We start from the raw sequence: 13,379 nt of genomic DNA, 5'->3' as shown, positions 1-13,379 counted from the left end.
GATGACCGACTTTTTTCCTCCAAACTTGTACGGGCAATCAACTCAAGTGCAGGGAAAACACTCGAAAATGATCCTGGTAACTTTATCCCGAAAAAAAAACCCGAAGGTAAATTAAATTCCGGGAGCTCTTTCTTGAGGGAGAGAAAAAAAAATAACATCATGCGGCAGATTATGTACACCTGCCGGCAATATTTTGTGCCTTTCTGAAGAAGACATCGCCGCTGGTTTATGCTTATGTTTCGCTTTTTTTCCTTTCCAACATTTTCGTTCGACATTTTCCTAAGAGTCATCCCCCACAGCTTTGCGAGAAAGCAGAAAATGCTTGACAAAGGATTCGTTGCTCGATGTTCTTCGAAGCCAGCACCACAGTTGGACAGTTTAGACGCGGCTAAGAAGGTTGAAAAATTGGCCCAGCAATAAAGATAAGGATGTCAGCTCCGGTTAACATGGTTGCTTCATTTCCGAAGAAGTTTACTCACAAAGGCTCAACTTGTTGGAGGAGGAAGAAAAAAGATAAATTTTCCTACTTGTGCCTTCAGGGTTATAAAGCCTTGGGGGACGGGTTAATCCATGTTCGAGGGTGGAGTTAGATTGAGCTTCATTTTGATTCTTCTGGGAAAATAAGAATGTTTGATTACCGAGAACAATTTATGAACCTTTTAGGCACTGTGAATTCACTTAAGTGTACTGCCAAATCTTGAAATAATATCCATGTTAGGATTGATCTTGAACGAATTTAACAAAAATTGTAGTAAAATCTACTTTCAGTTCATCGATCAAAATCTTCAATTTACTTCCCAAGCAGGTGGTTAAACAAAATCGAAACAAACCTTCAAACTCATAAACTTCCCACTTTATGACCGTCCCAAATTGTGTCCCTTTCAATTGAGATCTCCATTATTCCAACTCAAAATCGTGATAAAATCTGTCCCTTCGAAGAAGTGCACCAATAACTAGCCCCTGGTTTGACATTTATGGGACAATTTAGAAACATCATCACCATTTATCCTTCAAAAGATGGAATCTCGTTCATTTCCAGATCATTTGAATTTGAAATTTCAACTCCCAACCAAAACAGAGCAGTGCAGTGCAGAGTGTCCTTGGCGATAATCGTCCAAGGCAATGAATTAGGGTTGACGTTTTAATTACTTTGGAAACGCGCTTTTTCTTCCATTCAGCTCTGATGATGCAGCAGAAATTTAATTACTTTTAGAACCGGTCAGAGCAAGTGCGTTGAGAACCCTGCTGAGGGGTCGAGAGTTGGTCCTTTTTCCAAGAATTTTTGGTTTTAAGCATTTACTGCAAAAAAATAACTTATTTCCCTTAAAAAATACTCTCCTTTCCAACCAAGAGAATATTCCCACTGGGGAACCCCTCTACCCGGGGGTGAATTCTGGTGCTGACTTCGTCTTCTTTTATTGTTGCCAGCCCCGGTTGCAATAATTTATGACCGGTTGTAAAAATGAAACGAACAAGCAAAGGAACGAACGAAATTTGCACTGTTCGGTTTGTGTTATTTGAAGCACAAAAAAAGAAGACGATGCTCTGCTTTTCTTGATTTACGGAATGCCATTGGCGAAAAGAAGGTGTAAATCGGTGTTAATGGAAGCAGTCGATTTATTTTTGAGCCTGGGTAGAAGTTTAAGGAATGATTAGCTTTTTCTTGAAAATTTGCAATGAAAAATATTTTTGAGTGCGAGATTTGGATTTAAATAAATGTTTTTCAAACGAATTGACATCATAAAATCTAATTTCTCCATTAACAAAATCTTTGACTTTTTCTTAATTCAGTTCCGTAACATAAATTGAAATTTCACAAAAATGTTTTTGAATAAGCAAGGTTATTCATCAACTCCTAATTTCTTATGAAGATATATTGCATTATGTTATATTCATTTAAATTTTGAGGTTTGCCACAGGAATAAAAATTATGGAATAATTAAGAAATTTACAACTTGCCCAAGGATTTCTTTTTGGGGGATTTGGTATCTTTTCGAAATTGTATGATATGATCTCAGACAAGATGTCAGCTGTTTGGCTGAAATATTCAAAAGACGAGTTTATTTAGCAAAGTTTAAAATATAAAAATCTTGGGAAAGTATCTCAAATACACTAAAAAAATGATTTTCATAACATTTTATATTTGACTTTGATAATATTATTGTGGAAATTCGCTGAAGAATCGTTTTTTAGTTAACATTATTTTCAACTTTAAATAAAGGGATTTTTTGTATGTTCGGCAGGTTAAAAACTCGAACCAATTTCCGTAAAAATTGCAACTTATAACTTTTCGAAAAAAAATTGTTGCGCAAAAATTTTGGTAGTTTCCTGCTTGCTTATTTCTCATCAAGCTATTGATTTCTTAAATAGTTTTGACTGCCTTCACAAAAAAATACTTTTCAAAGAAATAAAAATATTTTTTATATGTGGGTAATTCTCCGCCAACTCACACAGCAGTTGCCCCGACCCCTCTTTGATTTGCGTGATACTATGTCCTAAGGGGTAACTTTTGTCCCTGATCACGAATCCGAGGTCCGTTTTTTTGATATCTCGTGACGGAGGGGCGGTACGACCCCTTCCATTTTTGAACATGCGAAAAAAGAGGTGTTTTTCAACAATTTGCAGCCTGAAACGGTGATGAGATAGAAATTTGGTGTCAAAGGGACTTTTGTGTAAAATTAGACGCCCAATTTGATGGCGTACTAAGAATTCCGAAAAAAACGAAACTTTTCGAATCTATATAGACCCAGAAGGGTCATTTTTTCATTTAGAACAAAATTTTTCATTTTAAAATTTCATGTTTTTTCTAATTTTGCAGGGTTATTTTTTAGAGTGTAACAATGTTGTACAAATTTGTAGAGCAGACAATTACAAAAAAAAAATGATATATAGACATAAGGGGTTTGCTTATGAACATCACAAGTTATCGCGATTTTACGAAAAAAAGTTTGAAAAAGTTACTTTTTGCGTTTGTCTTTGTTTTGTCGTCTGTGTTTGTCGCGGGTGACCATGAACGGCCATGATCGATGACGACCAACTTTTTCAAAACTTTTTTTCGTAAAATCGCGATAACTCGTGATGTTTAAAAGCAAACCCCTTATGTCTATATATCAAAATTTTTGTAATTGTCTGTTCTACAATTTTGTAGAACATTGTTACACTCTAAAAAATAACCCTGCAAAGTTAGAAAAAACATGAAATTTTAAAATGAAAAATTTTGTTCTAAATGAAAAAATGACCCTTCTGGGTCAATGTAGATTCGAAAAGTACTTTAAATTTCCCATAAATTGACATGTTCCAAAATGTTTTACAGTCGAGTAACGGAAAATGGGAGAACTTTTAAAAATTTTCAGTGTTTTTTTCGATGAAAAATACGTTTTTTCGGAATTCTGAGTACACCATCAAATCGGGCGTCTAATTTTACATAAAAGTCCCTTTGACACCAAATTTCTATCTCATCACCGTTTCAGGCTGCAAATTATTGAAAACACCTCTTTTTTTGCATGTTCAAAAATGGAAGGGGTCGTACCGCCCCTCCGTCACGAGATATCAAAAAACGGACCTCGGATTCGTGATCAGGGACAAAAGTTACCCCTTAGGACAAAGTTTCACGCAAATCGAAGAGGGGTCGGGGCAACTGCTGTGTGAGTTGGCGGAGAATTACCCATTATTTAAAGCATAGAGAAGTTTTTGTCTACTTTTACTACATTACACCTCTTTGATTTTGGTAACTTTAATAGAAACAGATAACATTTTTTTATATTCATTATTCAACCTTTCATAAAATTGATAACTATGTTAACTTTTTGAATTCCAAAATTTTTTAAGTCAAAACATGATATTTGTTTGATTCCTTGAATATTTTTGCAACGTCTTTATTTTTGCAAAATTTGATTACAACACATGAATCATCAAACACAATTTTTTTAAATAGTTTGTGAAAGTCAAGTTATTGTGGTAAAAAAATATAAAAATAGAAAAAGCTATTATCAATCAATACCGTAAACCGGGGTGACATTGATAGCCGGGTTATATGCGTACGGAATGGCACAGAATCTGACTGACCTTGGTTGAGAAGTTTTCATAAAATATTGAATCCCGAAAAACAAATTGTTTTCGTTGTCTTATTTTTGATTGTTGAGCTTAGGTATGAACTCTTAACAAATCTAAAGTAATTTACAATGTTTTAATCTATAGGTGATGTAATATAGTCCAGACTCGATTATCCGAAGACATCGGAAAAATTTCACTTCGGATAATCTAATCACTCAACTGTTTTTCGTGATTAAATTATAAAAAAAAATTATTTTTTTTTTAGAGCTTCGGTATGACCTCTGAACTACGTTAAAATGATTTAGAATTTTTTAATCCAAGATGGTGGCCAAAATGGTGGTGATGAAGTATTGAAAAAATGCATTTTATTTTCTAATAAGCAATCAACAACTCAAATTCGACTAAAATTGTTCTTGATTCGATTATCCGAAGCCCCATACAAAACTAATCGAACTTCGTTTAAATGAAAGTTCGGATAATGGAGTCTGAACTGTATATAACTAATACTCTTAAATTGCCAGAAAAATCTTAAACTTAAAGAAAAAGTTAATTCCTAGAATTATTTTGATATTCTATAAGTGTGATGAGTTTGGACTCCTTGAATGAGTCTTAAAAAAATAAATTTGTTGTATTTTTTTACACATTTTAAAAAAATATTCTGATTTATAGACAGTTTCGGTAAAACAAATTTCATAAATCATGTGAAAACTTTTGATTCTTGCTTCGAATTCATTTTAAATCGATATTTTTGATCGATAAACTAGATTTAACGATTGTTTGGTAAATTCTAATTTTATATTAATTTTACAATACATTTAAATACATTTTGTTGGAAAAGTTGAAAAACATAGTTAACTAAATAAAAACATTTTTTTTCCTAAAAAATAAAGCAACATCTTTAGCAATTGCATAGCATAGCATAGCATAGCATTACAGGCCTGCACAACGCTGTAGGGGGTGCCACAATGGTCAATTCAATATTCTTAGACAATTTGATTGCTGCCCGGTACAACCAAAAATATCTAAGAACGGAAATTTCCACACTGTGCTCCAAGGCTACGCCCATACAGTCTCGTGGGGATTTGGGAGGGGATGTTTTTGTTGTTCACTAGTGGCAAAAGTGCAGGAAACCCATGCAACTTTTAAAAGTGAACGGAATATTTTTGGGAAGTTTGGAATGGGGGTTAGGGGAATTTCATCGGGCCGATGAAAATGGTTTAATGCGTAATGTATTAAATGATTTGGAGGTTTGTAAGTGTAAATGTGAGTCTGTAGTGTATTATATAAAAGCATATAGTTTTGTAGTAATAATAATAATAATAATAATAATAATAAATATAATAAATATAGTAAATAAAATAAATATAAATATAATCAAGATGATTCCAGGAAGCTGTAAAAAATAGCAGTAAATTAAAATCTAAATGCTCCAGATGGTTCCCATGCTGTTTTAGAAAGATTCGTTAATTTAAGCAATTTGATGATGTATGGTATGAGGAGATGGAATGTTACAGGAAAGGTATAGGATGAGGAATAATATGAACATGTAAAAAAAAAACAATAATCATTTAAAATACAAATGCTCCTGATGGTTCCCTTGCTGTTTTAGTAAGTGTCGATAGTTTATGTAATTTGATCATATATGGTATGAGGAAATGGTAAGATAAATGAAAGCAATAAGAAAAGAAATAATTTGAACATTCAAATAAATTTACATATCAGCAGCAAAATTTAAATTAATTCCAGGAAGCTGTAAAAAATAGCATTAATTTTAAAACAAATGCTCCAGATCGATCCGTTGCTGTTTTTTAAAGCATCGTTTGTTTATGCAATTTAAATGTATATTTTATGGGAAAATAGTATGATAGAGAATAAAGCAACATCTTTAGCAATTTGACCCAAAAAATGCGTCTTCCGGTTTACGGTACAAGCAAGCTTTGACTTTATACATGCGTCTGATATTAAATATAAATAAAAAAGCAATTATAAATTAGAATTTAAGTAAAGTGGGTCTACTTTTAATCGTGATAAACTAGATAGTAATAACAGATAATCTCTTTCCATGATATAATTCAGAACCTAAATCATCATCAACTAATCAACGACATAAGTTTCACTTTCAAATGCAAATAGCATAATTTAGTCCAAACACACACTCATTTCTATTTCGAGTGAGTAGGTCGATCAATGAACTGAAAAGTGCTCCACTGCGGCAAAACCAAACAAGAACAAAAAAAAAACACTCGAGTTAAATATAGGTTCGTACACGGGCCTACATGCGGAGGCGTTCATTCATCGCGAAAACCAGTCTGTTGTTGGTAATTGTTTTATTGGCCTCGTTTAATTGACATATAAAACTAGCGCTTACGCCTACAAATAGTTCGACGCAGTTCGATTTAAATGTTATGTTATGTTGCAGCTCAATTTGGCGAGGCGGTCTCGTTTCAACGGGGTCGAAAGAGAGTGAAATGATAAAGATGGTTGTTTTAGTTAAGTTTTGAGATTTTTTTTTTGATAAACTTATAATTTTTTTTAAATCATAAAACAAAATAAAACCCAAAATCAATTCAGAAGATCCCAATTAAAATCGAGAAGCATCATTTGAAATGCCATATATTTCAGAATTCCAAAGCTGAAGGACTCCAATTTCCAATTATTTCTAGTCAGCAACCAGAAACCTTTCCACAATCCAGGTAACATCCGTTGATCCCATTTTTTGAGGTAGGATTGATTAGGGTCCCAATTCTACGCTCGTTTCTACTTCTTCCTCCGTCTTGCCAGAGCATCCCTTCCATAAATTATGGCAATTAATTTCCCGGGTTCCTGCCTGGGCTAACAACCTTCGCTCTAAATTGGGGGCAATCCTAGTGCGAATTCTAGACCATATTTACGACATCATGGTCAAAATGGTTGATTATAGGGCACTAGGTCTGCTCGAGTTGGAAGCTTGAACAGGTGAAAATTTAGTGCCTTTTTGTTGTTTTGAAAGGATTTTTTTCGGGGGTAACTGAGTTAAGTGTTGGGAGTGGATTACTGCGAAGGGTCGTTAAGGTTAAAATGTATTGCCCAAATTGGACTGTAAATCAATTTGTTTGACACTGTTTTGCTGTTTAGTGTTTTTAAGAAATTCTTAAAGAACTTGAAGCGAACTTCAAGCAAGCTCCCTGAAGTCAGTCCAACCCCCATTTAACCTCACTCTTGATTGACAGAAGCTCATATCCTTCAGACCTGTTTGGTTCACCGCATCATATCATGGGTTGAGCGACGTCAATTTTACTCAAAGTCGCGACTAGCATACCGGCATTCTGTACGCCACATGCCGGTCAAACCAACCATGGTTCGGAACTCATCCGTAACCGTTTTTTTTGCAACAAAAAGTTGAGCTGTCTGTCGGTTTTATGGCCAAAGGGAGGGAGGGCTTCAGCACATGTCCGCCCACCAAACCATACGGTGCGCGAACTTGGGGTTGAACGGGGAGTTGAGTGGGGAAGCTAGAATCATTGCTTAAGGGCAAGTCATTCTTCTATCGTATGGATATCATGGATGAACAAATAGTTGAATAATAATAAAAAAAGTTTTGATTCAATTCTCAATGAACATCATGTAAAAGATTGGTTTTGTTAATTTAAAGGAAAAAAAACATAATTAGTATTTTACTTCTTCAAATAATGCAATAAATGAACAAACGAACACATACATATTTTTTCCAAACTACTGTTTTTTTTTTACTAAATAAATAAGGCCGTTGCAAATATTTTTCATAGTTTATGTTTTTTTGTTTTGTAAATATTGAATTGAACAGAGTTTTTTTTAATTGGTTATTGAATGATTAATTAAACATGATTTATTTATGTTTGAAAGAGATAAAATAGATTGAAAAATTTTACTTTTGATGTTTTGAACTCTACTTCCTGAGAAATGAAAAACAAATATATCCAAGATTGACGTTGACTTTTTAGAGGATTTCAATCTAATTATATTGTGTGGATCATCACAAATTAAACCTTATTATGCTAATTATGCTACTACAGTCTAGATTATTGAAAACATTTGTATATTATGCATCAGATTTTTTCAAATTTAAATCTTAATCACTGGAAAGATGAAAAGAAAAACAACAATGGTTGCATGCCAATAGCAACAGCAACAGCTGTTCGATAATTATTGATTTAAAACAAAATAAAACTTTTAATGGAAAAGTAGACTATTTCAATAAAATTAAAAATGAACTGCAAAATTGCAATAACGTGGAGGTGTTTAATTAGTTCAGCAACTTTTTTTCCACCAAATGAAATCAAAAGATTTATGAAACACAAATCCACGATTTTTAAAAAAGAAATTGCAAAATTAATTTTGGTTTTCTCTAGAGTAATGTTGGAATTATACTCGTTAATTTTTCTAGAAATAGAATAAATGAGTTTTCTAGCAATGTTTACTTTTATTTGGAGCCGATTCAATATTTCTGTATAGTTTTTATGATTGAAAATCTTAACAATTACCTAGTTTTTAAGTTTTTGTTTTATCAAAAATTCTCACAAATTGCAAAAAAATGTTGAAATCAACAATAATGTCTATCTTACTAAACACAGTTAAAACAGTGTTAGTTTTCTTACTTTTTCATAATGTAATATTACACCAATCTTAGTTGAAAAGGTTGATCTACAGTGGAAAAGAAATAAATATACTCATATTTAAAGGTAGAATTTCAATTTTAAGTAAAATCCTCCTTTTGTTCATATTTTGATTTGTGTATTTTTTTAATTCGATTGAAACATATTGAGTGACTTCGATATGCCCAAAGCAACCATACAAAATCACATGTGAAAATTCTAAAATCTTTGTCTTTTGAAGGAAAAAAAAATCTTTGCCTTTGACTAAGTTGAAGGTAAAAAAAAATTGCTGATTTTCAAAATAACTTTTTGTCACATAAAACTGATTTTCAAAGAGTTTTTTTTTTGTATTTTGATGTTTTACAGAACGTAATCTCGTAATTAAATACCAGAAAAGGCATATATAATTTGACCAAGTTACGATTTAAAAAAGTGGATTAAAAAAAAATAAAAAGTCGAATTTAATAATAATAACATTTAAAATGAGCGTAATATTCAATATAATTCTTAATTTCAAAATTTTGAATTTTTCGTTTGAAAAGATCTTTTAATTTCACAGATGTTTCATTTTTCAAAATTAAAAATTGGACCATTCCTTGCTGAGATATTGGCATTAGAAAATGTGTGAATGCTTGGACTTCAATTTTCTTGTTTTTTTTTTTTCTATTCGCTATATTTTAGCAATCAGAGGTCCACTCTTCAATATCTTTAAAGCAATTTTATTGGAAATTTTTTGAGCTTTTCGAAAAAAAATACTTTCAGGAATGGACAATCATAAACACTATCTAAAAAATCAAAAAACGGGAATTTAAGTTAAAATTAAACTTTATGGGGGTATACCATGAAAACTATGATTTTTCTCAAAAAAAAAAAACTTTAAAGTTCTTTTGTATCAAATTTGAAACTGATGCGAAAAAAAATGGCGACAATTTTTTTTTTCCAAAAAAACAATTTAAAAAAATCATAACCTGGGGGCAAAATAAAAACTGTTTTAAGCTACGGATTTCGGTTAATTGTTTTTTTTTTGTGAAAAAACAGTAAATTAAAAAAAACGGCAATAAAATCCCTTCACTCATTCTTTTTCTAAAAAGTCCTCATCCAATACATATAACTTTGCCGAAGACACCAATACGATCAGAAAATTCAAAATGGCTTCTTTGATCATAGGAAAGAACCCTACAAAATTTGAACCAAATATAAAATATCAATAAAAACTATTTTCGGTTTAAGTGAGTAGGTCTACTAAAACAACTAGAGAAATAATACAACTCATATTGACAGATTTGAGCGTTTTGTGGAAAGTAAGTTCAAAGAAATAATTCAAGGTAAAAATCTGGACTTTAAAAAATGTCCAATCAACAATATTATACAGTTTTTTTTTTGCAACACATCAAGTGTTCTACTTCGTTTATTGATTGAAAAAAAAAATACTTTTTATTTTAAACACAAGAAACGTTTAAAAGGGACTTCCGATTTTTAAATAACAAATATTAATTTAAATTATTGTCTGAAACATGAAAAATCAAGATTCTTGATAGATTTCAACAGTTTTTTATGCACACCCAATTTAAATTTTGTTGCCATCATCAATTTTTGTCGTGAATTCAAACCGTTTACTTGATTCGTTACAATTAGCCAGCTCTTTCCGTTTGTGTTGTCTCTTCTAGACTACACCATCCGAATCAATTGACAAACTTGCTGACTTGCTCACTTTTCAAAACCCATCAACTGTCCCATCGTCATCGTTTCCACAAAACTGTCTCGTCCGTATTATTCTGCCCTGCTCCTGGCTGTAACGTGCGGTACGTGATTGAACTACACATCAAGCCCCTCTTCTTGCACACTCACCTTTCCTCCCACCGTCAGCGAGTATCCCATGATGGCCGGTGCCTTAAGCTGCACCGGGCAGACAAAGCCCAGGTCGTGCTTCAGCACGGCCGGTGGCGTATTCCGTGGAGGCGCCCTCGGCTTGGTGGTCTGCAGCGCCCCCGGCGGAATCGGCGTCGTCTCGGAGGAATTGTTCTGCGAGACGCACAACTCTTTGCCGTCCAGGGGGAACTTGGAGCACTCGAGGTTCTCCGGCCACTGGAAGTCGAACGTTCGCATGATCGATTCGCAGACGCGGGCCGATTCGCACAGGGATCGACAGGGTGGGATTGGGTAGCTGAGGATCGTGCAGACCGGGGCGTACAGGGAACAGAGGAAGAACTTGAGATCCGGACTGCAGTCGATCTTGACGAGGGGGATGAACTGGTGAACCTCGAGGGCGGCCTCTTCCTGCTTGTGGTGGCCGAGCAGGTTCGGCATGATGGTCTTGTTGTACTGGATGTCCGTACAGAACGGGATTGTGATGGGTTCGCAGCGGTTGTGGTGCTGGAACTCTTCCGGAACCAGCCCGGACGTTTCGGAGTAGGGGTCATGCTGGGGTAGCTGCTGCTGGTCCTGTATGGATAATCCGACATTTGCATAGCTCAACACCACCAACACAATGGAACTCCACTTTGCCATTTTGGGGGGGTTCTTCACCGCTTCGTAGCTGCTTGTACTTCTTCACCCACGACGTTATTATCTTCTGCACTTGCTGTTTTCACTAGCTTCATTATACAAGGTGTGCACACCGACACGTACGCACACGATGCTCTGCGAATTACTTCATTTCACCGACACACAAAAGAGGCCAATAATCGAGGGGCCATAAACAATAACGCTCTTTTTTTTGCATTTACTTCTTTCGCCTCTTCTGGGTACATCCACAAATCACCGAGACACTTCCACACGACTACATCAACTACCGACACTTCCTCTTCAATGCTCCTGTAGAAACCTTCTCCTTCTCACCTCCTTCTTCCTTGCACCAATTCTGCACTGTGATGCGATTCTGTTCTCCTGAATCGCTTATGCTTCCCTTATTCTTCCCCTTCTCAAAACTCCAACTCCGTTAAGCCGTTTCGCACTTCTTCTCCACTCACAACTCCACTTCTACCTCCACCTTCTGCCGTCGCCAAAGCCAGAAAAGCCGGTCTCCGGCACTTTCTCCATCTCAACGCTTCAACGTTTTCTTCTGTTCTCCCCAACTCGTCGTCGCTTGGTTACGACCGCAGCATCGCCACGCGATTGATCCAAATTCAGCCCCAACACAGCATCCACGCGCCGCGCTACCTTGACAACGGCGACGAACACTGCGGCGACTGTCAAAACGCGCAATAACTTGCAAATTTATCCCCCAACTCTCTCTCTAGTTCTGAGGCTTAGTCTAGTGCTCCCCGTAAGGATACCCGAAACGCGCGCCTAAACACCGGACTTTTACGACTCTACTTTTGGGATGGATAAACCGACCGAGCGTGGAGTTGGGACAAAATCGATCCTAGCGCGAACACGTCCGAAGTGCGACTGAATGGAAACGACGATTCGAAACCGGTGAGCCGAAGTTCCGATGGTAAACAAAACTGTTATACCGACATGTTTCTGTGCTGGGAGTATTGGTGTTGCGCGGGGTGTAAACAAGTGTGTCTGAATGATACTTACACAGCGCAAAGTAAGCAAGTGTTCGTGAAAGCACAGAGAGGAAACTGTTCGAAATGTGGAATATACGAAACGCAGACGATGGGTTGATCTAGACAAGTTTTGTAGACGCGAGAATGGCGAAAACGATGGCGCGTGTTTCCAGTGTGTAGACAGCGTCGTCGTCGGTGGATGGAGAACAACGTAAACACAAGGTGCATACAGCTGAATGGGTTTTGGAAGCGAAACGGGCTGTTGTCGAAGGGTTGTGAGTTTTGTAAACATTGGTGAATGAAATCGATCAATGAATGATTATTTTGAAATAAAGGAAATTGTCTCAGTCAGGTATTAAGTTTAACTTAATATATATTTCATATAAATTTAGAAAGAAATCTTGTTTTTCGTCATTCTAAATGAACTTAAATTTAACGATCATACGCTCGAGTAGTTATTTGACCCCTTTTTTCATGAAATTTTTAAAAATTTTGGTAGAATTGACCAATTGGAACCGGCTCCGATAGGTTTGAGATTTTTCCGCAAAATGAAGAGTAGGGGAGAGTGGGGAGACTTGCTCCCCGGGGACACTTGATCCCAAGCCTGTATCTCGTCAGCATGTGGGTAAAACAATTAGCTTGGTTCTAGAAAGTTGTGCGAAATTGACTTAAACTCATTGTAAAAAACAGAGAAAAAAATTAAAGAATGTTTAAATTGAGTTACACATCAAAAAATCAAACCATCCACATTAACGACCCCCGGGTCTTTTGTGGTCTCTATTGCAAGTTTCTGCTCGAACCTAGGAGTCCAAAGGCTTGAATGGGGAGAGCACCCAAACCTCTTTCTACTCCAAGGAACCTTCTACCCCAGTGTTTGAACTGACGACCTTCGGATTGCGAGTCCAACCGCCGCCAGCGATTCCACCGGAGTAGGCTTGGTTTGGTGTGTTGTTTGTACTTGTGGCATGGAGACGATTCCTACACCTAAACGGCCTAACAACCAAGGCCAGGACCGACATTTTACTTCCTCATCCGATGGAAGGTTGCAGCAGATGGGAATCGAACCCAGAATCATCCGCTTACAAAGCGGACAGCGTAACCATTCGGCCACGCACTGCCACTCGAGTTACACATATTTTTCTATAAAGTGCTGCAGAAAACCTCCTACACCCAGAACTGGGCATCGGCATACGAGAGGATAAAGAGCACGATTCGGTAGTAA

The 13,379-nt window shown here is 35.8% G+C and overlaps 1 protein-coding gene across 1 annotated transcript in view; it reads right to left on the bottom strand.

Moving 5' to 3' along the window:
• The window catches only part of LOC6040098 (frizzled), a 37,273-nt gene extending 25,207 nt beyond the window's left edge, over positions 1-12,066 (bottom strand). Inside the window, exon 1 of the mRNA XM_038255062.1 lies at positions 10,512-12,066. Within this exon, the coding sequence (XP_038110990.1) occupies positions 10,512-11,171 (660 nt within the window). The 5' untranslated portion in view covers positions 11,172-12,066. The remainder of the gene's footprint in view (positions 1-10,511) is intronic.
• Between the last annotated feature and the right edge of the window lie 1,313 nt (positions 12,067-13,379).

The sequence above is a fragment of the Culex quinquefasciatus genome, chromosome 2, assembly GCF_015732765.1.
Source record: "Culex quinquefasciatus strain JHB chromosome 2, VPISU_Cqui_1.0_pri_paternal, whole genome shotgun sequence".
In the NCBI taxonomy this organism is placed as follows: Eukaryota; Metazoa; Arthropoda; class Insecta; order Diptera; family Culicidae; genus Culex; species Culex quinquefasciatus.
This window is presented reverse-complemented; position numbering and strand designations above follow the sequence as displayed.